The following is a 26,973-nucleotide window of genomic DNA, read 5'->3' on the forward strand; positions in this document are numbered from 1 at the left end:
TATTATTATTATTATTATTATTATTATTATTATTTGTCTGTGGGCATTTGTGTTTGTGAGTACAAGGTGTGGTGGGGGCGAGGCTTTTTTTTGTCATGAAATTGCAAATTTAGTTCTTTAATTGAGCCTCCCTTTAATGAATAATAAAAATGTGTTAACTTTTGCTCTTACTGTGCATCTTGTTTTTCATCTTGTATTTTTTGAAAGATTTTTTGTTTGTTGTCTTTCTGACTTGCCGTGGCGTAGAAAAGGAAAACAAAGGAATTTGAAACAGAGATAGAACCTTCCCCCCAAAAAAAGGAAAAAAAAAGAAGAAATAAGCCAGAAATTTATCTCGTAAACCGGAACACTTGAAAAAATGGGTATACCACTACCGAAGCCTGTGATGACTGAGCTGCGGGAACGGCACGGGAATGAAATATTCCGCATCGGCTCTAGCTGTGTCAATGGATACCGTGAGAGTATGGAAGATGCACATATTGTTTATCTACAGCCTACATGGGGTTTCTTTGGCGTCTTTGATGGCCATGTAAACGATCAGTGCTCAGAGTATTTGGAAAATGCATGGAAGGAAGCCCTTGAAAAAGAAGAAATACCCATGTCTGATGAACGCATGCAGAAACTTGCTCTCGATATTGACCAGAAGTGGATGAAGTTAGATCAAGATGGAGGCAGTACTGGAACGTTTTTTGCTGCCATGAAGAAGGAAAATACTGTTCATTTACAAGTTGGCAACGTTGGTGATTCACGCGTTTTGGTATGTGTTAATGGTCTCGCTAGGGCTATGACGGAAGACCACAAGCCAAACAATGAGGGAGAACGCCGTCGTATCGAAGAGTGTGGTGGTCGTGTGGAGGGTAACCGCGTGGACGGAAGTCTAGCTGTCAGCCGCGCCTTTGGAGATCGTGACTATAAGACGAATTCCGGTGGTAGCCAGCTACAGCAGAAGGTGATTGCCCTTCCAGATGTCACTCACGTGGATGTCTCTTGGGGCAGCAAGGATTTCGCCGTATTATGTTGCGATGGCGTTTTTGAAGGACAGTTTACCAATGAAGAAGTGGTGACATTTATCAAGGAGCAACTGGAGACATCTAATGATCTTGCTGCCATAGCAGGTAAAGTATGTGAGGAAGCCGTGAATCGTGGTAGCCGCGACAATGTGTCTTGTGTGATTGTGCAGTTCAAGAATGGCATGGACTATGCCGCCACGCAGCACTTTGAAGTGGTCCCTGGACCCTTTGCCCTGCCGCGGAACAATCTTTTCCGCAAGGTCTATGGCCTTATGGCGCAGAAGGCTGGCAGCACACCGCAGGAGGTCCTAGAGAAGCGCTACGACACCCTCGCCGCCATGGAGAACAAGGAGGGACTCGCAGAGGAGTGGGAAGGCTTCAAGGGCGGCCCCCCAGACCATCTCAAGGGCAAAGAGCGCACGCAGTGGTTCGCCGAGCTGCTCCAGCAGTACGAGGCTGAGAACCCCGCCGACCCCCGCTCCGAGCAGCTCGAGCGCATCCACATCCTCCAGCAGCAGGTAGGCGTTCCACTCCCCATCCTGCTCTCACTGATGACAGGACAAACACAGGAGTAGGAGTAGGAGTAGGAGGAACAGGGGGAACACCACGTGGGGATATATGGTGGAGATCTCAAAGGAAAATGTCGAAGGAAGACGTGGCACACAAGAAGCAGAAAAAAAAGAGAGGAATGAGAAGGAATAGGAAAAAAAAAGAAAAAATGCGCATTGCGTCAAAAAGAAGGCAAGGGTCGGGTAATGGAATTGAAAAGGGAAAAAAACGAGGGAGAGACAAATTCTGCTATGTCAAGACTCTGTGCTGGTTGTCACATCACTTCAAAGAGTGATTAATATGGGTAACCCCAACCGTTGGGTGGATGCGCACCCCGCTATCCGAATATATATATATAAGTAGTAGAGGAACGAACAAAATTGACAAAAATGATACAGGGATAAAAAATCTACCATCGCCAGGTTTCGACAGAATATGAAAATAGTTAGAAGACAGAGCAGGCGTCAAGGTGGGAAAAAAAAAAACGCACATCATGCTGGGATGAAGATGGAAGAAGAAGAAAAGAGAAAAAAATGTCTCCGCTTCATGGATCAAAAATTTTTTGATTTTAATGAGGCGTTGATGAGAGAACCCACATGAGAGGCGATACCAACTCTTAGTTAGAGCACACACCAAAGAAAACAACGAAAGGAAATCCTCCCGAGATGTATTCCTTCGACCTCTTCACCACACTTCTGCTGTGATAGGCGCACATATGTGGCTCTTTTTTTCCTGGGTGCTAGTACGAGCTAAGATTTTTTTTTCCTTCCATCCTTCTTTATTTTCTTTTCGCTGTTATACGGTGTCACGTAATATGTTCTGCTTTCCTCGTCTACTCACATTGCCCTGCTTTTTCCCCTTATGGTGTTCGGAGATAAGAGTGATAAAAGCTGGTGGTGCTGCGACAAAATTACAATAAAAAGAAGAGAAAAGAAGAAATGATCGACAGAGGCAAAAAGACGAAAAAAAAAAACCATACAAATGAAAGGTGATAAATAAAAAAAACAGAATACAAGAAGAAAGGGAAATACAGGGGAATAAACAGCTTTCAGAGGGGTAGTTGTGTTGAGTTTGTTTGTGTGTGTGTAAGATGGAGCGATAGGAAGAGAGATGGCGATGAAGATGACCGCCTCCCTTGACTCTAATCATTTTTTTTTTCTGAGAACGAAATCTGAATGAAAGGAACTAAAAAAATGCTGCAAAACATATCACAAATTATGCATACACACTACATCAAACAAGAATATATATATATATATATATATATATATGAAAACAAAACAGCCCAAGAAAAAGAAACCAAATAAAAAAAAAATAGTTGCCTATGAGAAAACAGTGAAGAATGGAGGTAGTTGAAGAGGGGTGAGGTAGAGGAAAGAAAGAAGTGCTTATTTACACCATATTGAAAGGTAAAGAGAAATATTGTTCTGTGGCTGTGGGAAAGAAGCGTATATCATTTTCCCAGTGGAGCACCTCTGTGATTTATTTGCTTCTTTTTTTCTTAACAGATGTGTGTTTTTCTGCAAATATGTGCGCCTGTATATGTACGCTTCTTTCTCTCTATGTGTGTGGCTGAGGCTACGAACACCAATCCTGTTAATATACATGAGAGCGAAGGTTGATTTGCGCATTCTATTCATTCGGTGCATTTATACCGTTATTATTATTATTGTTATTATTATTATTATTATTATTATTATTATTATTAATATTTTTGTTGTTAATGCTATTCCTGTCTTCAGTTCTTGTCGGTTTTACTTCCTCTTACCCTATGGAAACGCTACAATATGCAGAGAATTCGGGGTTAACGGCAACGTTACACATTAATGCGCATGTACCCTCATGTGAAGACCATGAAAAAAAAAAAAAATAGCAGCAGGAGGAAAAAAAAAAAGGAAAAGTTGAGACAACACCAGGGGAATAATGAGAGAAAGCAGGAACAGAGAACAGTAAGAGAGGACCAATAGTCACGAGTGGAGTGAAACGAAAAGAGGACAAGGTAAAAACCTTTCATTACAAATTGAAATTTGCAAGAACTGTTTTTCGCTTCAAAAAGTTTTGGAGGACTAAAGAAAATTCAGTACACGTACAAATCTAAATGCCCCTATCCGTTTCTCACACCACAATGCAAGCCATAGTGTTCGGGCGAGCACGCGTTCGGGGAAGAGGAGCAAGAAGAAAAGGATAAGAAGAAAAAAATGTGTTCATCAGCATTGTTGAGTAATCCTTAGCCTTCTCTGAATATTCTAAGAGGGTTAGGGAAGCTGTAGGGCCAAAGAAAAGAAAAAAGGATGAGATAAAAGACGGCAAGAAAAGGAAACAAATATAATGCTAATATGTAATATGCAGGCGGATGTACTTGAGATGTAGGGATTTTAGGGATCTTAGTACACACTTTTTGCGAAATAATAGAAGGAGTAGGAGGGGAAAACAAGGGGAGTTTTGTGCAGGGAGAAGGGGGCTTTTAGTCTCTGATGTTATCTTCAATTTTCTCTGTTTTTTTTTTTTTTTTTTGTTTGCCTTCCCACCCTACTACTTATTCTTTTTTGTTGTACTTCTCATGTAGTCCTTTTTATCTTCCCTATTCTTTTCTTATTTTCATCCCGTGCGGTGGGGAGCGGTATGTGGTGGTTTCACTTTGCCGTTGCTTTTTTTTTGTGGTTGCGTGATGAAATTTCTGTTGAAGGCCATTTCAACCCACATGCATACTCACCCATCCGTCCCCTCAAAATTGACGCATCTCTTTTCCATATATTATCTTTATATCAGAAGAGAGGGTGAGACTGAGAGTGAGTAGCAGAAAGCGAAGTAGGAAGTAAAAGTTAAATCTGCGTTAATAAGGATTCTTATTGAGGTCTTATTCTGAATTTGCTTTTTCTTTTTTTTTTTCTTCTTTATATTTCTTCTGTTTTGCATTTGTTGACGATATTTGTGGTAGTTTGTGGACACAGTGAAGTAGGGTTTGGAATTCAGATGTCGATTTCTTCTTTGATTTCCCCATTGGAATTGCTCTATACTACAGTGTTCGCCGAAGGGGAGTGTGACAATCAGCAGCAGCAACCTTCTTCTTCATCATGCCACTATGTAGACGTGCGCCTTGATGATGCTGTTGTCCTTCGATCTCCACAGTCTATTTTCCGGGAATGCTCTGAGTTTATCTCAGAGTACATAGAAATTGCACTGGAGAATAAAACAGAAATGCCTTCTAAAGGGATAACCTTGGGATCTGTGAATTCTACCGTCTTTCGAACTGTTGTAATCTACTTGGAACATTTTTACGCTCCGGTTGATCTGAAGACGGCTGGGAAAAGTGATACTGCAGAGAGCAGCTTTCATTCCGTTGAACCGACCTTGTTATCAAAGCCCCTGGAGGTGCGGGAACTTTATCATCTCACCGACTGGGAGCACCGCTTTGTCGTTCAGCAGTTGTTGCAGTGGCCTCGAGAAAAATGGAAGCTCTCTGCGGAGGGACAATGGGTAGATGCGAGTGCAACCACAGAATTCACACAGTCAAGCGACACATGTGATATTTCTCACCTTCTTGGCGTATTGGAGGCGGCGGCGAAGTTGGGGGTACAACCGTTAAAAGAATTGTGTGGTGCAGTGATCGCCAACTTCTTGATAGACATGGATGAAAAGCGTATCCTGGAGTTTATGGATGTTAGAAAAACATTTGACTCTGAGGAAGAAAAGGCCTTGTTAGAAGAATACCCATGGCTTAATGTTTAGCTAAAAAGCGGATAAAAGAATCGGAATCTATATGTATGTGGATTCGTTACCTTAGTTACATTTTTTCTTTTGTTATCAGGGATCCAATGCATTAGGAGAGATGTTTCGGTCCCCAATTATGCATGAAGTTCAAACCGATAAAGCTGAATAAAAATGCTTCGAGTGAGACGAGAAGGTGCGTTTGCCGTTCGAATAAATTTTAACCACAAGTTGCACATTGCTTCCTCGAGGTGAATCGATAACGGTGTGATAGTTCAAATGATGTGTATTTTTTGATTCTTGTGGATAATAAATTCAATAATGGCAACATTTTTTAGTTCTACCCATGCGGTTTTTGGCTCCCTTTGTCGCCGATAGATGAGATTGGAGAATAATGAAAGTGACGGTGAATAAGAAAAAAAACCAAAAAAGGAAAAGAGAGATTGTATATGTGTATGTTATTGAAAGAAAACAAAATAAAAACGCAAGACAAAGAATATTCATATAATCAGATGTCTTGTGGGTGGGATGTTGAAAAAAATCATTCTTGTTTTTGTTTGTTGACCACCTGTGGGTGGATATTTTTGAATTCCTTTTCTTTTTGTGTGTTAACGTTGTCGCACCTATACACACACCCAAAAAGTAGAAAAATAGTTAGGGTAGTGGAACAATAATAAAATAGTGGGGTTTTAATTTTTTCTTGGGACTCCTGAAAAACCATTACTGATGCAGGAGAACGTAGAATGTCGTTATGGGGAACTCTATAGTCTTATTAGGGATATACGAGATGACGGGGGAGTTCCCCATGAACAGCTACTGCCACGCTTCACTGCATTGAGGGAGCGATCGTGGACCGTACCGCTTGTATTTATATATGATGGAGGTATATTGCCTTCTGCGATACACCCCTGGCGACTTTGCGAGGTGAGCCGCTGCTATTTTGTGGTTCATGAATCTCTCAAACAGACAGAAAGAGTAGTAACGAGAACGAGATCGGATAGAAAATCCCACATCGTGTTAGATGAAGAACAAGTGGAGCCTGATTTCTGCAATGAGGGCGTTGCAGTAATGGCATCTCGTCTAGAGCTTGTTGGGACTGTATTTTCTATCGAGGTGTATCAAGTTGTTGCCGGAACAGAAGCGGCGTTGCAAAACTCTGTAAAGCTGGAACAGTACAATCGGCCGGTTAGCTCACCCATACTTCGTGTTATTACAAACGAAGGTGGGATTCCAACCGATGAGGAAACAGCAGCAGAGCGTATTTCACAGGTTTCTGGGGATCAGTTACGGGATATTTTTTTCAATACATTTACCCCATTGCTTGGTGCAACACTGGATCAGCTTGAGAAAAAATGGTATGACCGTGTTACTGGTAAATTCTCACAAAGCGATATGGAGAGTGGTGGGGTATCCTCCATTACACGTAGTTATAATGATGTAACTGAAGAGACATGCATTTTCTCACCAGACGTTTCTTTAAAACCCCGACGACATGACATTGATTCTACTGTTGCTTGCGATACAAGGAATATCCAGGATCCTCTTCATGACTCAAATTCTCTTGATCCAAAAAATGATCCTTTGGTCTCTGGTTTCTCTTCTATCTCTTCAGGAACAAACCTAACCTCTACAGATATCTCACTTCGCTGGAGTGCACTCCTTTCTCTTTTTGAACAGGAGGAGCGCTATCGTGTTGATATCGTCGGTGCCTGGGCACGCTGGACCGATGGATGGGATGAAGTTAGTCGTTTTGCAGTAGTGAACTCTATAGATGACATTATTTCTTCTCTTGGTGGCTCACGCGAGGCAGTGCACGTGTCCACTGCGTATCTTGATGCTTTTCTATGTCGCTCACAAGGGGTGGTTCGTGACTGTACCTACTTCAGTGGAGTTCTTCTTGCGTGTGCTATGTTAGGCTTTAAGCAAGTAGATCGTTTTTCTCCTCCTATAAAGTCCTTCCTGCGTTGTCTTAGACCGGAATCCCGTATTACGGAGGGGGATTTTCTTCGTTACGAGATGCACGTCCTTGAAACGCTGGATTTTCGTCTCCAGCCCGTTACAACATCAGAGATTGTCGAACTATTGCTGCACCTCTGTAGTGGACCGGCTATTCAGCACAATGTGGAGGTTATTCAACGCGGCAATGCTCTCAAACGATGGGGGTGCCCTCCCTCCTCTGCTACTAATACCAATACGACAGTTCTCCACCACGGCGGTCTTTGTGATGGGGCGGGTGTGGGCCTGGAGAGGGATGAGGCGGGGCGGCGGTGGGGGGATGTCCAGCGGGTGGCGCGGTTGCTCGCCGACGTGCTGCTCCGCGACTCGCATGCGCCCGCCCACCGCCCGCCGGCTCTCGCCCTCGCAATTATCGCCGCCGCCGCCGAGGCCGCCTGCTGGACGCTCCCCGTCCCCCTTAGCGCCCTCCTCCCGCACAATAATAATAATAATAATAATAATAATAATAATAATAACAGGAGTAGCAGCAGGATTGAAAGTGGTCTTCAACCGGATGCAGACAACTACGAGTTATTGCGGCGCTACGCGGATGCCCTGCGCCATCACGGAGTTCTACCATTTCTGCCAGCAGCTATCGAACTCGTGCAGGAGTGGTGTAACACCACTACGCAGCGTCAACTCGACGGGGTGCTTCGTCGCAGGTACCATCTTAAGGGCAGTGCAGACATAAATGAAACTACTTGTTAGGGGAAGGACAGGGGGGAAATGGGAGTGTGGAGGTAGAGAAAGGGGGAATGAAATGGACAGGAAAGAAAAAGTTCCTGGTAAGTGTATTATGGTCCCTATTTTTTTTTTATTTATGCATTTGGTGCTGGAACAAGAAAGTGAAATTAATAAAAATCAATTAAAAAAAAAAGAATTTGGAGGAGGAAAACAACTGGGTCAACACATTGCAGAAGCGATAGCCTTACAGTGTTTTTAGGGAGTGGTGTCTGTGTATATTTCTTGGAGTAAGATGGTTACTAAAGAGCGTTTTAGTGGAGGAACACAAATTATGTGTCGTGATTAACCGGACTTTTTTTTTGAGTTGCCTTGTCACTTCTTTTTTTTTGTTTTTCCTCCGTTATGCATCTGTTCAACATAGAGAGAGGGCTCCGTATTTACTGGGGGAAGTATTCGCACCTTCGTGCTTTTTTTTCGCAGCGTCATATATACATATATATATATATATGCACTTTTGTTCATGCCTCTGATTCTGCTACCGCTTTGGATACTGTTTTATTTGCCCATATTGTTGATCTTGCTTCAACTCCTCTCCTGTCCACAATTTCTCTGCTTGTGTTTGGGAACACGAGACGGCGGCATTTTTTTTTTCTTTTCGTTATATTGAATTCCTCTTTGTTTTTTCAATTTGTTGTATTTTTTCCCCCTTTCCCGATGTACACCTTCGACAGGACTCAATGCGACGGAACCTGTCATGTCATCCCGGTGATTTTTTCTGTTCCCATTGTCATACTTAAGTTGAATCTCCATTTTCATTCCTTTGCCTATTCACTTGCTGGGTCTCTTCTGCGGGGTTTGTACTCTCTATTACTATTTATTTTATTTTTCTTTTATTTGCCAAGTTTTTTTTTTATTTTGTGTGTGTATTGCTCCATTTTTTATTCCTGTGTTTTCCTTTATTCCGTGCCGGACCCTATTGAATCCCATCCACTTTTGATACCCCCGCGGATGCATTTTAATCGAGGTTGTTTCTTCATATATTTTATATTTGCTCTTTTTTTCGTTTCTATTTTTACTGGACGATGAGGACAGCGACTCCGGCGGCGGTAGCAGCAACGCCTTATTTTTCAATGAGTTATATTGTTGTTGCTACCGCTGCGGGTGTGAATTAGGCATCGTTATGACCCGCTTTTCTTCTATATTTTCTTTTTTTTACTACTTTGTCTGAGAGCATGGGCTAACGCTGGGGAAAAAAAAAAAACAAAAAATAAACAAACGATACAAATCTCAAAGGAAAACGGATTGACGTATTAATATATGACTGCGATTACAACGTGATAAAAAGTAAGAAAAGAAAAACGACAAAAGGGAAATACACTTATCGTCGTTATTATTATTATTATTATTATTATTATTATTATTATTATTATTATTATTATTATTATTATTATGGGAATACGTAAAAAAAAAAACATGTATGCGAATAACGACAACAATAGAAACAGTATTGTTATTGTTATTCCTATTGCAAGTGAAAGAATGAGAGGGTAGATACACGGGTATATACGTGCACAAGTAAAGTGCGTATATGGAATACGAAGAGTGGGAAGGAGAAAAGAGGAAGTAGAAAGGGAAACCATATACATGATCCATAGAGAATTTATGGAAGGGAATGAGAGGATAAGAGCAAAAAATTTAGGGAAGAGATACATGGACTATATTTGGTGTAGCTACGTGATGCTAATAAGGAAAAACAAAAGAAAGGAAAGTTAAAATTACACTGGTCTCAAGTATACAAAACTTCCGGGGGAGACATCAGTTATGTACGTATGTGGGGGTGTGCCCTATATATATATATATATATATATATATATATATATATATATATATATTTTTTTTTTTTTTTTTTCGAAGTCATCCTCTTCTGTGTACGTACGTACGTGTGCGGAGATGTGTGGTATCATCTCGTGGCACTAAAAGTAGTAGGAAAGTAAGAATGAGTAAACGAAAAAAAAAATGTATCTCTATATTCGTTGTCCACATTCCTTTTCCGCTTTTTTGTTTTGTTTTTCGGTTGTTGTACTTCCTTTTAGGAAGATTTTTTTAATGTATTTTGTGTGCTCTCTTATCGAAGGAAATATTCAAAGATTAAAGAGGAAACGAAAAACAAATGAAGTGGAAGCAAAAAGAATAATACGCCAATAATGGATTGATTAATGAGGGAAATAATTCCTTCTTCAGGTTAGGTTTGTGTACACACACACACACACACACACAAATCACATAAGTGCATGTATACGTACATTTGTTTGCGTGTTTATGAGTGCATGTTAGGGTGATTTTTTTTTTTTTTTTGCTCCTCTTTCCCCTTTCATTTTTCTGCACTACTTATAGTTGCAAAGATATTAGTTTTCTTATGTTTTTTTTTTAGGAGGTTTCCCTGCTTTCACCTATAATGCGTAACAGATGGGTGATCTATATTAGAGCTCCTTCAGATGGACGTGATTGAATCAATTGGCCACTCCATAAGATGAAAAATGAATAATGACAGCATCGACATAGTTGGAGGGAGCTCTGAAGGTTTATATATATATATATATATATATATATGGGTAAAGTTTTACATCTCTCTGTTCGACATGCTGTGAAATCTCATTGATGAATATTTTAAAAAAGAGAAGAAATGGAAAAGAGGCAGTTTCCCTGCACGTTTACATGCCTAAACTTGCAAGTATATCATATATTGCTACTATTGTCTATGTATGAATGATAGATACTAGGTATTTTCTTTCGTCTCCATGTCCTAAAAACGTTACACTAATAGTGGTAGCATGACGTAAATACCGTTTATGCCTCTATTTTCTGTTATTTCGACACGTACACACACGCAATTTCTTCTTCCTTCTTGTTGCATCTATAAATGAAATATGATGTAGATAAAATGAGAACTAATTAGTTCCGTGGGGTTAATTTCTTTTTTTTGGGTATTGGAATAGGTGTTAGCGTGTCTGTTTTTTTTCTTGGAAATATATATATTTTAATATTTGTGCTAATATCCATGCATCTATTTACGTGTCTATTAAACAATTATTTATTTTGGAGACACTCTTAACAGAAGGTACCACTATGTTTTTTTCTCTCTTGCCCTGTTGAATAGCCATTACATACATTTCATGGAAGAAAGGAGTCAATAGAATGATGATAATAAATATGAAGATGACAAACAAAGGTGTAATTACTCTTTTTCTGTGCTTCTTTTTTTTTCGTACCCATATTTCCTTTTGGCTTCTTTGTCTAATTTGTTGTTTTTCTCACCTTTAGTTTCACATTGATTTTCTTTAGAAATAGCAATTATTTATTTATTTTTGATACACGTGGGGATACTTCTCTAGTTGTTACTGTGGTAATAATAGGAGGAAAAGAGGGGAAAAAACGACACCACCCATCACTCTCTCTCTCAATCTCCTGTATGCTTCTTGGGAAGACTCTATCACAACTGCAAGAGTCCGTGAGTGTTGGCGATGGCAGGAACCATAACCATAACCACAACAACAATACCAATAACCACCAAAATGGCAGCAACAACACTAGCCACAACAGCAATGGTAGCAAGAAAACATCTGCACTAGACAATGCACCGTTATCATTAACACACTCTGCGCCGGCAGCTCCCGCTGTACTTGCGGCTGCTGTGTCTACTCGGCGGCCGGATGTTTTAACGAACGGCGTGGGTTTATGCACACTCGCAGTGGAGTCGCCCACAACGGCGGAGATGCATGAGCCCAGGCGTATACACACACTGAGTGAGTTTGAGCGGTTGTACCGAATACGCAAGCCGCTGGGCCGCGGGAGTTACGGTGTTGTGATGGAAGTCGTCCATCGCGTCACAAAGCAGCGGAAGGCGGCAAAATTTGTTTTCCGCAGCGATTTGCGACACGCCGCGAACAAAAACAAAAAACATGATGGGGATGAAACCACCACCACCACCACCACCACCACCACAACAACAACAACAACAACAACAACAACAGTAACAGAGCCTAATATCACAATGGGACCAGATGCAGCAGCGCGGGCAATGAGTGTGGCTGACGCTACGCAAAGACTTCCTGATGGACTCATTAAAGAAATCGCCATTGCTCTCACAATAGACCATCCGAATTTGGTCTCCGCTAGTGATGTTTTTGTACAGGATACTGCAGAACTGCAACGGCATATGCAGCGGTATGCACCGCAACTGAGATGTATGATATCCCACAACACGAGAAGAGTAGTAGAAGAGAGAGGAAACACTCATAAGGAGTGCAGCGTGAATGCAAGGGAAGTCCCACAAAAGACGTGGAGGCGATCTCCATTTCTTCGAGATAAAGATTCTGCTGTAGCTGTGGAAGATAGAACTCGAGCGTGTGTTCTTGGTACTTCACAGCAGCGTCCTGGTGTTCGATCCGTAGCGCCAGACTCACGTATGTTAGCTGATAGTGCTTCAGATTCTATAGCTAGGACCATTGACGAAGTACGACTACTGTTACGGGAAGGAAAGATTCACTCTGTTCTTGTAATGGAACTCTTAAGTGGAGGTGATCTCTTTACACTGGTTTCTCGTAAACCAATTGATGAGACAAAAGCCGCAGCGTATATGTTTGATCTCTTTCTTGCTCTGGATCATCTTCACACGCATCGCATCGTACACCGTGATGTAAAACTTGAAAATCTAGTTCTTGATAGTAATAATAAGGTACATCTTATTGATTACGGCTTCTGTGAAAAGCTAAAAAGACTCAATGAAAATGATACGGACCCTGATAGTAACCCTCACTGGGGAAAGGATAAGCTACTAAACGAGTTTTGTGGTTCTCACCACTATGTGGCTCCAGAGGTCGTTCGAGCTGCAGTTCAACTTAAACAGCTGATGAAGTTAAGAGAGTCAAATGAAAGTACCTGTTTTACACATGCGAAACTTCCACCGATCGCTTCTCTTCCAAGAAAGTCGTTAGAGGGGACAGTAGATACTGTCAATACTCCTTGTGAAGAGAATGATGAGGGTAGAGGCAAATGCTCAGGCAAATGGGGCAAAAGTCTACATCCTCTTTTGATGTCAAGACGTGTGGGCTATGACACTTCTGTTGATATCTGGTCTGCCGGTGTAGCGATGTTTGTTCTCTTGCATTCTGCCTTTCCTTTTCATGATGATCGCCGGAGTAAACTCCTCAAGATGATTATGACTGGTCAACAACAAGTACGACCTTCACCGTTACTCAGCAGTGAGGCAAAAGATCTCCTGCGGCAATTGCTCACACGTGATGTACGGCGTCGACTGACTGCAGCAGAGGCTTTGCGGCATCCTTGGTTTAAAAAGGCAAAAGATCAAAAGGGGAGAGAATTAGTATAGTCTTGTTGTGTTCTTCTTAGATGGGAGCAACAAGGTTCCAACAACAAAAGGATATGGTTCTTGCACCATCTGCAATCTCTTTACATGATAATCCATGCAATTTGTTTCTTTTTTATTATTTAGGTTGTATTTCTAGCTCCCCTATAGTATTGGTGTCGCACGCCATGAAGAAAGCAAAATAACAGTGGTATAACTCCTGTTACTAGGTAGATGCGTTTGCGGAGATACGGAGAATGAATATATACAGAGAGAAAAATGGAGGTAGTCTCTCTCTCTCTCTCTCTATTTGTCTGCGTGTGTCTGTGTGTATGTGTGTTTGATTGACTGAAGACAAAAAAGAAACATGACGCGATGAACAATCGGAAAAAAAAAAGAACATCGTGAGAACTAAAAAGTAGCAAAGTGCACACTCACTAAAAAACAAAAAAAAAACACTTCACATGTTGTTCCTTTTTCTTGCTTGATAATTTGTTTTTTCTACATCACTAGTTCACAGGTAAAGAAAGGAAATAAACGAATAGGCAGAAGTTCTTGTTTTACTCCCCTGAACGCGGAAGAGCAGAGAAACGGACATTTTGCCCACACACTTTTAATAGTTAAAGACACCAAAGCTAACATAAAAAGAAGACAACAAAAAACGAATAGAAATCAATACGAACGAGAAGAAAAAAAAAACAATAAGAAGAGATTCACAAGAGAATATGTCACTCTTAAAGGGGAAGGGAGTTGAAGTCACACAAGATGACCAGCACCGCATTTGTGTCTTTGCTCGTCTGCACCGCCGCCGCAAAGAACTAACGCAGGGTATCGCCCAACGGAAGGAAGAGCTGGTGAAACTCAGCGATGCCGCCGACGAATTGATGATTGCCGACGGCTCAATGTTTCTCTTTGGTGAGACATTCATGCAGACAGACACTGACGATGCGGAAACGTTGCTGGAGGCGGAGCGGGGACGGCTGGAAAGTGAACAGGAAGCCGCAGAGGCGGAGCTGAAGAGTGTGGAGGCGGCATTGGGGGAGTTGAAGGCGACCCTCTACGCGTCTCTTGGGAATCAGGTGTACTTGGAGGACGAATAAGCAGTAAATAGGTGTTTGGGGGTGGGGGTGAACCGCGCTCTAATGGGATGCACGTCGGCACCTGTACGGATCTGTAGAAAAGAAAAAAAAAGAAAAAGAAACCAAACATGCATGTGCAATATATGTATGCATACATATACATATCAGGACGTATACATACATTCACATACATACACAAACGCACACGTGCAAAGCATATATATAGCTCTTTCCCCTTTTTTCGTACTCTTCAAAATGGGGTAAGAGAAGGTACACTGTGTAAACTTTTAAATATCTGTGTGTACCCACTATTTTGTACACCTGTTTTTTTTATTTTAATTTTTCCTTGTTATTGTTTTTTTATTTTTTATTTTTATTTTTATTTTTATTTTTTCCTTTGCTCTTATCATGTAGGAGGTATTGAGCTAGACGGGGTTTATATATCTTCACATAGAGAAGTGGATCCATCATGGAACGTCCATCTGGTCCCATGCACGAAATTATTCGTCGCGTACATGAAGATGTACGTGTTCACTCTAATTATCAAAACGCCATAAAAACTGTTACATTGGCACTTCTTCATGCAAAAATTAGTGATAATAGTAGTTTGGTGCAAAATGATTCTTTTCGTTCTTCATCAGTTGATAGAGCTGGTTCTGTAACTGACATAAACCATGATGGGAAAGTGAAAAATAGACAAGTTACCTCTTCAATTTCAAGCAACATAGGATCTCCTCAGACAAGGAGATCTTCATCTGGTCATGGTATCGTACAAGGTGTAGTTGTACAAGGAGATTCAGATGGAATTAGTGGAACAGTCGAATCACAACCACGGTTAGTATTAAATCGTACCCAGAAACTTCGATTACTACTCCTTCGTGCAGATGCGTATTCAGCTATGAAACAACATGAAAAGGCACTGGAAGATGCACAAGCTGCAGTTTTATGTTCTCTTGGTCGTTCACCAGAGGCTCAATTTATCATGGGTAGAGAGTGTTTGCGCCTATTTCGTATTAGTGAAGCGGTGAATGCCTTTGAAAAGGCGGAATCGCTTCTTCTTTCGCCAAGTGCTTCTGATGGAAATTATTTTGCCGAAGAAATAACAGATGAGGATTTTTGGGCACAAAGTGGATTTCAAATGAGAGATGTAGAACGTTTAAAACTTAATCGTAGTGAGATGGAACATCAAGAACGAACAAAGCTAATGGAATTAATGACAGAACACAACAATGGTGAAGCTACAGTTGCTCGCTCTTTTTTATCCCCTTCAGGTTCTTTGGAGGTTCTTGGTAGAGATGATCCAGAACTTGTTCAGTGGCGACGCCTTGCAAAAGAGGCACGTGCTCTTCTTGAGATGCGTACCTCTCACTTATTACCCATTAACGTGCTTCAAAAAACTCTTATGGTTCTGGATGGACGAATGAGTACAGTACGTAATGGTATTGTGGCATGTATAGAAAATACCACTTCTCAACCATTTCGATTAGTAGGATGTTTTTCTCGTGACACCACATTTTACGCTAGCATGCACTTTCCTGGGAATATTCCACCAGGATATTGCGGACTGGCTCTTCTGCAGCCACGAGGTTGGGGTGGATTTACCGGTTGTGTATGTTACGAAGTGGCAGAGGGCGGTGTTCGCTTTTTCTTCTGTTTTGAATGTTCATTCATGGGAAGTATTCAGTGCGGTGTGCGTTTTGCGTCTGAGCGGCGGTCTTCGGAACTGAATCAACTTCTTCTGGAATCTAACGGTAGTATAACAGGAAACTCTACGAATGGTGGTGGTGGTGCTGCTGTTGCCTCGTTAAAGGAATTCCTAAACTTTAAGATACCAAGTCCTAATCAGTGGTTTGCTAGAGATATCGCACCATTGCCATCTGGGCGAAGACTAAAAGTCTCGGGTGCAACACGCGGTGGTAACAGAACAATTGTTTTCTCCGCAGCGGAGGTGTTGGATGTACGATTACGTTCTGTGGAACTTCTTACTGCTCTAGAGTTTGCAGGTCCTGTCGTTCTTAAAAAATTAAGTCTAGTGAATAAGCGATATCGTGAATTGGTTAATAGTCTTCCACCTCCAATGTTTTTTGGAGCTGGTCGTCGTTCATTTCCAGACTATGTTTTACGCAGTGATCGTTCGATTTCACCGTGGATAGTGCATGACAAGGAACCAGTAAATTGGTATTGTATTTTTGATAGTCGTACTATTAACAGAGAAACTTTTGTAGTAACGGATTCCACAGCTCCACAAAATAGTATTCTTTGGTTCTCTGCTGAATCTGGGGGATCCCTTGAGGCGTTTGTATACTATGGTGATAAACGTTCGCCTATGACACAAATCAAGAGTAGTTGGAAACCATTTAGTAGTACACTTTATTTCTGTACTCCATCTGGACGTGTATTTGCTTCTTGTTATCTTAATCAAAATTCTAACTTGACACTAGCTTGGGATGGCGCTGGTAGCAAGAGTAAGCCAGAAGATGTGGAATACGTAATGTGTTTAAAAGAGACTGTACGACGCAGAGATAGAAGAGGACGTGGGGACTCTATTTCAAGTGCCTCTATATTTGGCAACAGCAGCACCAGCAATAATAATAATAATAATAATAATAATAATAATAATAATAATAATAATAATGATAATGATAATAGCAATTCCATGGATGGATGTACTTCTATTCCTTTACCTACTGGGGTAGGGAGCTTTATGGCTTGCAATGTGATGTCAGCACCCAAAACAAATGGAAATTTTACAGGGGAAACATATGCTGTGTGGCGTCCACAACGCATTAGTGGTGGAACTGTCGTAAGAAGTACTCCAAATCAGACGAATGGAGGAATGGAACTAGTAGGTGAGGTTACTGTTCTTACCCCTGTTACTCAAACACTGGTGAAAAATACAACCGTTGCTGAGATTAAAATATATACGGGAGCTGATGCTCTTCTGCTTACTTTAATGGCTTTCTGTCGATCCCAGTGGGAAACCTGAATGCAGTGAGAAAAAAAAAAAAATAACTTTTTCTTTCCCAAAATCACGCTCTTTACGTATGTGTATATGTGTGGTTATGATGATGACGATGCTAGAGGTAAAGGTATAAGAAAAAGAGTAAGGGGGAACAGAAAAAAAAGGTCATATAATGTGCGGGCGTTTGTGTTTTTTTTTTTTTTCCTTCGTTGGGTGGATAGGTGTTATAATGAAGAGGAAGAATTATTCTTTGTTGCCCTATCATCTACTGCATTTTTGCAAACCTTTCTCTTTTCTTTTTCTTTCTCCCATGAGGTATTTCGTTTTTTTTTTTTATGTCTGTTCTCTTGTTTCTATGTTTTCTGGAGGTGACCTTTCACTTTTTGATGCTCATTTTACTTTGCTAGGCTTTCATGACACCCTGTACTCCTGCGTATTTACACATATACACAGTTGTGATACTCTTTGACACAGCATTTAATCAGTTTCCTTGTTTTTCGTGACATCTTCTCTTTTTATGCATTCTGTTTTTGTTCATTCTTTTTTTCTTTGTTTTTGCAACGCTCAAGGAAAGTTTTGATTTTCAAGGGTCTCTTTTTTTGTTTTTGTACTAGTAATAAGCTTGTACTTCTTTGTTTCCCCCCTCCCCTCCCTTCCTCTCTCTCTCTCTCTCGAGTTTTATACGGGGAAATAAAACATTTTTAATATCTGGTATTAAGAAGAAGGGAGGAAGTAAAAAAGTAAAGACAGATTCCAAAAGAAAAAAATAAAATTGCAGAGTGAGAGGGGAAAAAATATTCTTCGTCTGCTTTTACCATATTTAAACCTTCAAAAAACTCACTCTGTGAAGGAGAGGATTTACCGGTTATAGTTTTATTTTTCTTTCACTGACAATAAATCAGACATTCATTACACTCATTCATACATTTATACGAGCCCCCATAGTCTACGCATTAAATGCCAGTTCATATTAGTATGTCGAACGGCCTGCCACGGTGTGAGGGATGGCTGGAGAAATTCTCTGTTGGCCGCGGTTTGTTTTCCACACACGGTTGGCAAAAACGATACGTTGTTGTTGCCCGCGAAGGGATTGGTTATATGCACCGCGCCCCCGAGCCGTCCATGCGGCCCGCCTCGGCGCACTGTTTCATACCGTTTGAGGAGCCGCAGCGGAAGAGGGACGGGGTAAAGCAGCGGCCCGTGTATCTTCTGCGGCATGTGGCACCCTTTATGCATCCTGAGATATCTACAGAGGATCGAGGTGGGCTTTCTAGCACATCAACGGCAACTGAAAGGTTTGAAGATGATCACTACTTGGCCATTTCCTTTACAGAGGGAAGAAGACGATTGTTTTTGCTGCTACGTTGTCCTTCATTAGAGGAATATGTTGTCTGGACATCGGTATTATCGCTATATATTCCCGCTGGTAGTCTTAACACAATTGTCCCTATTCCCCACCCATTGGAGGCACATCACTATAGCAGCAGTAATGGTAGTGATTTCCCCAAGTCACGGAAAAAGTCATTCAGGTTAAAAGGGTATCATCCAGCGGAAAAGGCATCTGAATTTTTATATAGGAAAGATCCTGATCCATGTACACCACGGGCATTAAAACGAATTACTAAGCGAGTTCTTGAATGGGATGAGGGTGAAAAAACGCGGTGGCTTGATGTGTACAAGGAGGAAATATCGTTTTCTGGTGGGACAGCTGTTTTACAGAAAAGGAATGAAGAGGAATGGAGTAAACTGTTATATATAGCAGCTGACTTAGATGCTGCATGTGATGAAGATTCAGTCGCTTCTGCTTGCAGTGATGCGACAGTTGAACAATCCGTGATAAGTGGACAGTAAAACCACAGAAGCAGTTCTAATGACTTTTTTGTTTTTTTTTTTTTTTGTAGTGATTATCTATGTATTTCTTCTTTCTTTGTTTTTAATATTGCCCTTTCTATTGGTCCCAGTAGATGCGGCATTTTTTTTTTTTGCTGTATTATCGCTGTTTTTCCCCTTACATGTGCCCGTTTTGTTACAGCCAATGGTTTGTGTTTGTTTGTTTCTTTACGGTACTGAAGAAGTACAGGTATGGGATGGAACATGATAAGGAGGAAATCAGAAGAAATGAATAAGAAAAGAAAAGGGAGGGAATGGTCGAAAAAAGAAAACATTTCTCTGTATATGTGTGACATATTTTTTTTTTTTGGACAGTATTTCTGAGGGCCACTGTGTGTCTACTTTTCCCAACTTTTGTTTTACTAAGCCGCTCTGATGCGAGTTCAAACACTGACGGAGACATTTACATTGCCAACGGACATAATATTTATATTTATATTCATGTATGATCTTATAGAGCAAATAAACAGAAATGGGAAAAATAAGAACCGAAAAAGTTGACTATCACCTCTATGTCTTTGAAACGAAAGAAAATGTTCATACTCATATTTTGTTTTTGTTAGTTTTTATCCTCACTACAGTTTGTTATTCCCTCTCTTTTGACCTTCGTTTCTCTGCTTGTGACGCACTGTTTGAGAATGGGGGGTAGAATAAATAAGAAAAGGAATTATTGTTTTATTACGCTTTACGTTGAACTCCCTCTGCTTAAAAAAAACTCTTTTCCTTTTCTCACATTGTTTTTTCTCCCTTCTAATATTTTTAAATTGTATATATGGGATTTTGCTGCGTGAAGTGGAATTGCATTTTTTTCTTTCGTTTTTTTTTTTTCTGAATGTCTTCAGTTGTGCACCTTTTGATATGTCACTTCAAGTACTTTCCTCTCCCCCTTATTTAATTAAAACACTTATGACATTTCAACATACGAACGCATGAAGTGATGCAAGATAATGGTAAAAAAATGACTGTTGTGCGCCGATTTCTATTTCGTATACCAGGGACATGCTTTATTATTCTGTTTTCCTTTCTTTTTCTTTTTTTCTCTTCTCATGACGTATACCCCATACGTGGAGGCGACATACCCAAACACACATACATAATATATATATATATATATATATATATATAACTGTTTTCTTGTGAGGGCGGGGTGTGAGTGTGCACGGGATGGGAACGTCCATGTGTGTACCACGCAGAGGGCGTGATGATCACCCACTCGCGTACTTTGGCATTCCGGTGAGTACACTCGTCGTGTACGAGCAGCGGACGGTGTCGCAGTCCACAAATTACATTCCCAGTGTTCCCGTGCTGCTGCAGGATATCGCATTCTACTGGGATTCACAGCATGAGACGAACTACACAGGTGGGGATAAGAGCGGCAATAGTTCTCCATCCGCTGTGTCGCCAGATAGTATCTGGATCGCATCAGCGGAGAAAGCAATAAACGACTTTGCAAAGAAGAGTAAATTACTCTCGCTTGATAAACGTGTGCGGGTGGAGAAGAAACATAGTAGTCGTGCAGAGAAGTCTTCAGGAAGAAGAGCCAATCGGGTGTTTGAAAAGCCATTTCGTACTCTGTTTGCGAGAACGCCGATTCGTGCACCGCACTTTGCAGCTTTATTGACATTGTTTTTGCGTAAATTACCTGAACCACTGTTGCCTCCTTTATTTGTGCGACAAATGGAAGAGATACTGTTAAATAGCAAAATGTCAGAAACGACAAGATCACAGGCGTTGCAGAAGGTGGATCGTCAATCATTTAATTCAAATTATGCAGCTGAGCATGCCACATTTCAATACTTAAAACAGTTAGTACAACGACACCGTGCAGAGTTAATTGCGGCTGAAGTGGAAGTATTAGTTCGCGCCATGCTACGTGAATCTAATGAGTGTGTTGTGAAGTTTATGATACATCAAGTGCGACCTTTAGTGAATCCAGTGCTACACGCTTCCATGCGTGAGACGTCGGTAGGAAGCAGTAATGGTCATGGAAAAAGCAGTAATAATAGTAGTAGTAGTAGTAGTAGTAGTAGTAGTAGTAGTAGTAGTAATAGTAATAGTAATAGAAAGGACATCAAATCCGTGTCTAATGTTCAAATGGATGCCGTTTCAGAAGAATCCAATGATAAGAAGAGAAGTGAGGCGGGGAGTGACTTGTACTCATCCGCCTCATCTCATCACCGCGAGCTGCAAGAAAACGAGGCGGATAATAAATGTACACCATCACAATCGAAGGCGTCTGCCTTTACCAGCTCCGATGATTCTTCAGAATCGAAGAAGGATACTCAAGAAGAAATGAGAAGATCAAAAGAAGAATTAGATAACGAAGAGAAGGGTGTGACAGCCCCAAAAAGAACTACTACTAATACTACTACTACTACTACTACTAATACTAATACTACTAATACTAATACTACTACTACTACCATTGGAGAAAGATCGCCCAATGCGGGTGTAGCTGTTCCATTGACTACAATGGAGTGTGTATGTTCCACCGAGTCTCCCGAGTCGTCAGCATTAGAGGAAGAAAAATCAAACAAGAGCATCATCAGTGGTACTCATGATGAGAATAATGATGATGACGAGTTTGACGATGACGATAAGAAGAAGAGTGATGATAGCTGTAGTAAAGGGAGGCCTGTCACAAGAGAGCGGGAGGAGGAAGCATCAGATGTAGTGATGATAAGACCTGGCGATGGTGAGTACAAGCAAGGGATGTCCATTCAGCAATGCGAGGAAAAATATTCAAAGAAGGATCACATGTCTCAGATGAAGGAGAAAGAGACTACTCAGTTAAGTGAAACAGGAAAGGCTGATTCAGCAAGTTCAGTGGTGGTTTGTAAACAGTCAACGGTGAAAGGGAACAAACGACAAGGAATTCAAAGGTCCACAAACCATATTGCTGCTGTTGCTGTTGCTAATAATAATGATGATGATAGTAATAATGATGATGATGATAGTAATAATGATAATGATGTTACAGACGAATATGAAGATGAGAAGAGGGGTGAGAATGGTGATAGAAGTAACTTTGTAAAGAGGGTTGACAGGAGCACTAATTATACTGATATGGATGTGGACGCTACGCTACCAGAAGTCAATTCCTCTACGCGATCATTTCCTAAACAAAACTCATCCCACCACGACAGGTACGTGGCTTCAATAAAGAGCGGAAAAGAACAAATGAGAGCAACACCTGAGTCTTTAAAAGAATATCCATCACAGAGTGAAAGGAAGACATTAGAATTCCCAAACGGTTCATATACTAGTCAACCAGTCTTGAATTCTTTTCCTTGCCGAGAAAAGGTAACTCACAATACCGTCACAGGTGGAAGGCGTTTCGTTGAGGAACATCCACGGCATGCTGCTTTATTCTTGGCAAAGCAAATGTTTCTTGGAAGCGATCATTTGCCCCCAACAAGACTTCAGCTGGATAGCAAAACTTCAGAGTTAACGTTAAGCTCAGATGTGAAAAATACCAATAAGGATGAATCTAATTCCTATCCTCTATCCCAGCTTGCAGAGAGTGATAAACCACCCTGTGGTAATACAGTAGATGAACATGTCTTTATATATGAAGAAAATGCCTTTAGCTTTCCACAGATGGAACAACATTTGGGGTTGCAGCAACAAGAATCCGAGAATAAACAATTACGTGATCCTGTCATTCAATCACTCCTGACAAAAGTAGAAGAACTGAATGCCCAGTGCAACTCAATTGCAGAGCTTGTGAGTAGTAAAATGACACCAGCAAAAGAGCCACATCAAGACCAGATGATGATAACGAAAGAGGTGGAAGAAAAGATGCTATTTTTGAAGGATGTAGTGCGTCAGGTGGCAGAATGCCATTCTGCGACTGTGGGGGATGTGTTAAAACTGCAACAACAAGTCATACATCAACAACAAGAACTGGAAAGTGTTCTGGCGGAGAAGCAAAGCTGGCGGAATGATGCGATTAGTGCGAAAGAGGCGGCACTTGAGATGCAGCGTCGCTGCGCCAATGTAGAGATAGCTCAACTTGAAGGGAAACAACAAATACAATACATGTCTGCCGTTTTAAAAGATTTGGCGTACAAACTAGAGTGTGGTGAAAAAGAAAACCTCGACCTTAAAGTTGAGATTGCTGCCCTTCAACGACAGAGCATGCTTTTACGTGAAAAACTACTCTCTTCGCCGTGATAAAAAGGAGAAGGAGAAAGGGGAGGAAAAAAAAAAAAGACACGAGAAGATGTTTCAATTACTGAATTCTGCATTGATTTTCATCCCACCCATATTCGTTAGAATATCTAATTCTCTACCCAGAGACTCCCTTTCCTCATGGTCTCTAAGAGAAAAAAAGAAGAACAATTAATTTGTCACTGAAGAATGAATTGTTCTTTTTTTCGATTGGTTATTTTCAAAGACTTTAACAGCTTCTTTTTTTTATTTTTCTTTGTAATGTTTTTTTTTTCGTCTTTAGATCAGCTGTTATGTCTTTCTCCTTTACCTTTGGAGTAAGGTGAGAGAAGTTGCGACTTTGACGATCACTGCTTTGGCTGTAGAGGTGTGAGGCTTGATGTAAGACTACATGAACTGAGGTGATGTATGAATTTTTACTACTACCGTTATTGCTGCTACTTTAATCTAGTAAAGCACAGCTGAGCATAAAGTTATGTGTTTATATCATAGATTATAATTTTATATTAATATTTCTTCTTATGACTTGGTCCATGGAGTTGGTTTTGTGTTTATTTATTTTTATTTTTTTCGTGTGTGTCTGTTCTACTTTTATCTGTACACGTACTCTATCATTCCTCTTTTATACATGTATATATTTTTTATTTTATTTTTTAATAGGAGTGACACGAAAGAAAGAAAAAAGTATAGAAGGTAACAGAGGGCTGTAATCGCTCATGCCAACTTGCCTTATTCTTTCTGAGCCTCCACAGCGAGAGAAGGAAAAGATTATGCTTCTCTTAGCGGCTGCTCATGACAACGCATGGCGTGCTATCCGCGATGAGTGGAACAATCTTTACATTGAATGGCAGGTGAACTCTACGCATGCTGCGTTATCACTTCTACCTCGCACACCTGCAGACATATAAAAAAAAACACGATCAACAGCAAGAAGAAAGGTTGGAGAAGCAATAAGAACAACAAAAGTGGAATGGAAATGCTATAACTAGAGAGCACCGCGGTGAATCGCCGTTGACTTGTTGGGCATCACGAGCACAGAGTACGTCCCCATTTCTGAGAGACTCACTATCGTTTAATGGTGGACCCACTGCTGACTGTAGTCCATGGAATATTGATAGGAACACCGACAGTGCTGTTGCGGCGGAACAATTCTACACTGCCAATACATCTCACCCATTCGCTAGCAATTACTCACCCCAAACCCAGAAATTGCAAAAACAACAGCAACAACAACATCAGCAGATGCAACATCAATATCAGCAACAAAGGGTACGAGGTGGATCAATGACTAGTATGAGTGATAGAGTTCAACGTGGAAGTTCGCAACGTGTGTGAGGAGGTACCCCTTTCCTCAACGGACGTTTAGTATTTCTTGGGCGACCCTCAACGCCTCGTCGATCATCTCTTTCACGTCCAACTTCATTGGAGCGATCGGATTCTCGGCGTAATGGCAACAGCGTTACCTCTGCTATAGTATCCTATGCGGACGATGCTTCCAGTCATTCTACTACTATACGTTCTGCACAGTGGGTCTCACGACTGGTAGAAGATATCATGGGTTATGTAGCAAATTTGGTTTCAATTGACAATAGACAAATAGAGTCAGTTGCTGCATTAACAGTTACAGTATTAAAGGCTCGCTATGGTGCATTTCAATGGAATAAAATGTTAAAAGAGCTCGCGTACGGTCTGCGGCGATATCATAGAATTAGTCCTCTATGTCGCATATTTTGCGAACTTTTTGTAGATGAGTCGTCCTCTGCTTTGGAAGACCTTTCCCTCTTCGCGCGACTTCACCGCACTGCTGTGAAGTACAGTACGATGGAGATGCAGAAGATTATGCTTCCATATGCCATGAAAAATGAAGAAAATAGTGATGGTGACACATCAAACTCTCTCTTGCAATATACAACTGCGTCTCGCCGCTATGTGGAACTTCATTTGCTGACAATTGTTCTTACTGAGATGCTTATAGTGGTAACTATTATTGAGCACGGAAATGTAGGCAACAAATCTTCGGTTACCCGCCGTCGAAAGTTAAAACCGGTGGAAGTAGTGGGTGTAAAAGCAGTTGTGGCATATTGGGTAAAGGAAAAATCAAGTAATTGTGATTCGCTGGCCTTTGATCTTGGTGGCTTTGTAGACCTGCATGAAGTCATCGCTGTCGTTGTCTCAGCGCTGAGATCATCACAGAGTCCCAACTTCAGTGATAATTCGAATATAATGACGACGATAAAACCAAGCAGAAAAGAAAATGATGTGCAGGGTGAAAAAGAAAAACTGAAAATACAAAGTGAGGGTAGAGGTAAGGAGGAAATGACGTATGTAGCACATTCGCGTTCGATGGCGCAGCCGCAAGGACATATTCCAGAAGGTTCAGTACGGTTTATCGGTAAGTCCAGAGATGTGCAAACAATCTCACCGTCAGTAGTTTCGAAATATGTGCAATTTTTCGCAAATCATTCTGAGAACTCAACAGTGGAAAAGGAAACTACGGATTTTGACAATGTTCAAAATCGTTTGCAGGGAGTATCAGAAGAAGAAAAAGAAAATGAACCGGATCAATACGCACAAGAGAGTGTTAATCATACGCCGGTGCAAAACCAACATTTGGGGGTTTTACCGAGGGATAATCTGCTAAAAGGAAAAACAGTTAGAGCGTGTACATTTCCGCTTAATAGTGGTAAATCTTCGACATTGGCTTCCAGACGGGAAGTTACTGTACCTACGGAGGTTCACACCGCATCACAGCAAACATCAGGAGGACCACTCGTTGTAGACTTAGATCCTAAATTGCTCTTAGGGCGTGAAAAACCATCACCGCATCACTCTTTGCTCTCAAAGCACTCAATGAAGCAAAATGTAGAAACACAACAGGATGATACTGAGATGCAGCCTCAGCAGTATTTTGCAGCTTTGGCTGTTATTGACGCTGAACTGCAATGGCGCCGCGAGTTTCTTACTTCAACGGTTGCGATTGATCTCACCACACGTGAAAAGGTGTCAGATACACCTGTGGAATTTGATGAGCAAAGAACATCGAGGAAGAGGAGCACACCCTTATCAAGACGTTCACAGAGTCAGCAAGACTCCACATACACTGCCGTAGTTGCAGAGCTCGCCAAACCAGTTGAGTCTACTGCACCGCCAGCCAACGCTGGTACATTTAATAACGTTAATCGCCCTCCAATGGCGGTGCAGCGTCCACCGAGCTTTATTCTAATGCCATCAAAGTACCAAACACAAGTGAAGCCGGCTGGTCATCGTGAAGAAGAAGGAAAAGAAGAAGGTTTTCCCATGGCAAGTGATCTTGAAATGATGACGGATGAAGAGCGACATCTACTTGCAGATCTCCGTCAGGCGTTGAGTCATCAAACGTAAAAAAAGATTGATGCTACTCTTTCCTGTTTATCGCACCGTTTTTTTTTTTTTCTTCGTGCTTTCTTCTTTTTCTTTCTAATTCTTTGTGTGTGCTTTTGTGTCTGTTGGTTGGTTCGTTGGTTGAATTGGAGAGTCAAAAAGGAAGTGTTGCTAGAAAGAAAAGAGGAAGAGGAAGAG

At 41.1% G+C, this 26,973-nt stretch overlaps 9 protein-coding genes across 10 annotated transcripts; all 9 read left to right on the top strand.

The window, feature by feature from the left end:
• Positions 1-358: 358 nt before the first annotated feature.
• LSM04_002214 (PPM-type phosphatase domain) lies at positions 359-1,585 on the top strand (the record flags this gene model as incomplete). Its single annotated transcript, XM_067336829.1, has 1 exon — positions 359-1,585. The coding sequence occupies one exon, from the start codon at positions 359-361 to the stop codon at positions 1,583-1,585; it is 1,227 nt and encodes a 408-aa protein (XP_067188838.1).
• Positions 1,586-4,532: 2,947 nt separating this feature from the next.
• LSM04_009125 (uncharacterized protein) lies at positions 4,533-5,288 on the top strand (the record flags this gene model as incomplete). Its single annotated transcript, XM_067336830.1, has 1 exon — positions 4,533-5,288. One exon carries the CDS (start codon positions 4,533-4,535, stop codon positions 5,286-5,288), a length of 756 nt encoding a protein of 251 aa, XP_067188951.1.
• A 705-nt stretch (positions 5,289-5,993) lies between these two features.
• LSM04_008294 (Cyclin) lies at positions 5,994-7,970 on the top strand (the record flags this gene model as incomplete). Its single annotated transcript, XM_067336832.1, has 1 exon — positions 5,994-7,970. The coding sequence occupies one exon, from the start codon at positions 5,994-5,996 to the stop codon at positions 7,968-7,970; it is 1,977 nt and encodes a 658-aa protein (XP_067188938.1).
• A 3,445-nt stretch (positions 7,971-11,415) lies between these two features.
• On the top strand, positions 11,416-13,335 carry LSM04_000550 (Protein kinase domain; the record flags this gene model as incomplete). Its single annotated transcript, XM_067336833.1, has 1 exon — positions 11,416-13,335. One exon carries the CDS (start codon positions 11,416-11,418, stop codon positions 13,333-13,335), a length of 1,920 nt encoding a protein of 639 aa, XP_067188812.1.
• Positions 13,336-14,036: 701 nt separating this feature from the next.
• LSM04_003834 (Prefoldin beta-like) lies at positions 14,037-14,411 on the top strand (the record flags this gene model as incomplete). The annotated part of the gene is made up of 1 exon (XM_067336834.1): positions 14,037-14,411. One exon carries the CDS (start codon positions 14,037-14,039, stop codon positions 14,409-14,411), a length of 375 nt encoding a protein of 124 aa, XP_067188862.1.
• A 448-nt stretch (positions 14,412-14,859) lies between these two features.
• On the top strand, positions 14,860-17,376 carry LSM04_003760 (uncharacterized protein; the record flags this gene model as incomplete). Its single annotated transcript, XM_067336835.1, has 1 exon — positions 14,860-17,376. One exon carries the CDS (start codon positions 14,860-14,862, stop codon positions 17,374-17,376), a length of 2,517 nt encoding a protein of 838 aa, XP_067188859.1.
• Positions 17,377-18,309: 933 nt separating this feature from the next.
• LSM04_009356 (uncharacterized protein) lies at positions 18,310-19,203 on the top strand (the record flags this gene model as incomplete). Its single annotated transcript, XM_067336836.1, has 1 exon — positions 18,310-19,203. One exon carries the CDS (start codon positions 18,310-18,312, stop codon positions 19,201-19,203), a length of 894 nt encoding a protein of 297 aa, XP_067188957.1.
• Positions 19,204-20,406: 1,203 nt separating this feature from the next.
• On the top strand, positions 20,407-23,418 carry LSM04_006956 (uncharacterized protein; the record flags this gene model as incomplete). Its single annotated transcript, XM_067336837.1, has 1 exon — positions 20,407-23,418. One exon carries the CDS (start codon positions 20,407-20,409, stop codon positions 23,416-23,418), a length of 3,012 nt encoding a protein of 1,003 aa, XP_067188912.1.
• Positions 23,419-24,131: 713 nt separating this feature from the next.
• Positions 24,132-26,796, top strand: LSM04_008163 (uncharacterized protein; the record flags this gene model as incomplete). Of its 2 annotated transcripts, none has more annotated exons than XM_067336839.1 (2): positions 24,132-24,222; positions 24,755-26,796. In XM_067336839.1, the coding sequence occupies 2 exons, from the start codon at positions 24,132-24,134 to the stop codon at positions 26,794-26,796; spliced, it is 2,133 nt and encodes a 710-aa protein (XP_067188933.1). The 2 variants fall into 2 exon arrangements, with proteins under 2 accessions (XP_067188933.1, XP_067188932.1); XM_067336838.1 differs by lacking the exon at positions 24,755-26,796 and adding an exon at positions 24,454-24,750 and having other exon boundaries at positions 24,132-24,266.
• Between the last annotated feature and the right edge of the window lie 177 nt (positions 26,797-26,973).

This window comes from Trypanosoma melophagium (assembly GCF_022059095.1).
Source record: "Trypanosoma melophagium isolate St. Kilda chromosome Unknown ctg34segment0, whole genome shotgun sequence".
Lineage (NCBI taxonomy): Eukaryota > Euglenozoa > Kinetoplastea > Trypanosomatida > Trypanosomatidae > Trypanosoma > Trypanosoma melophagium.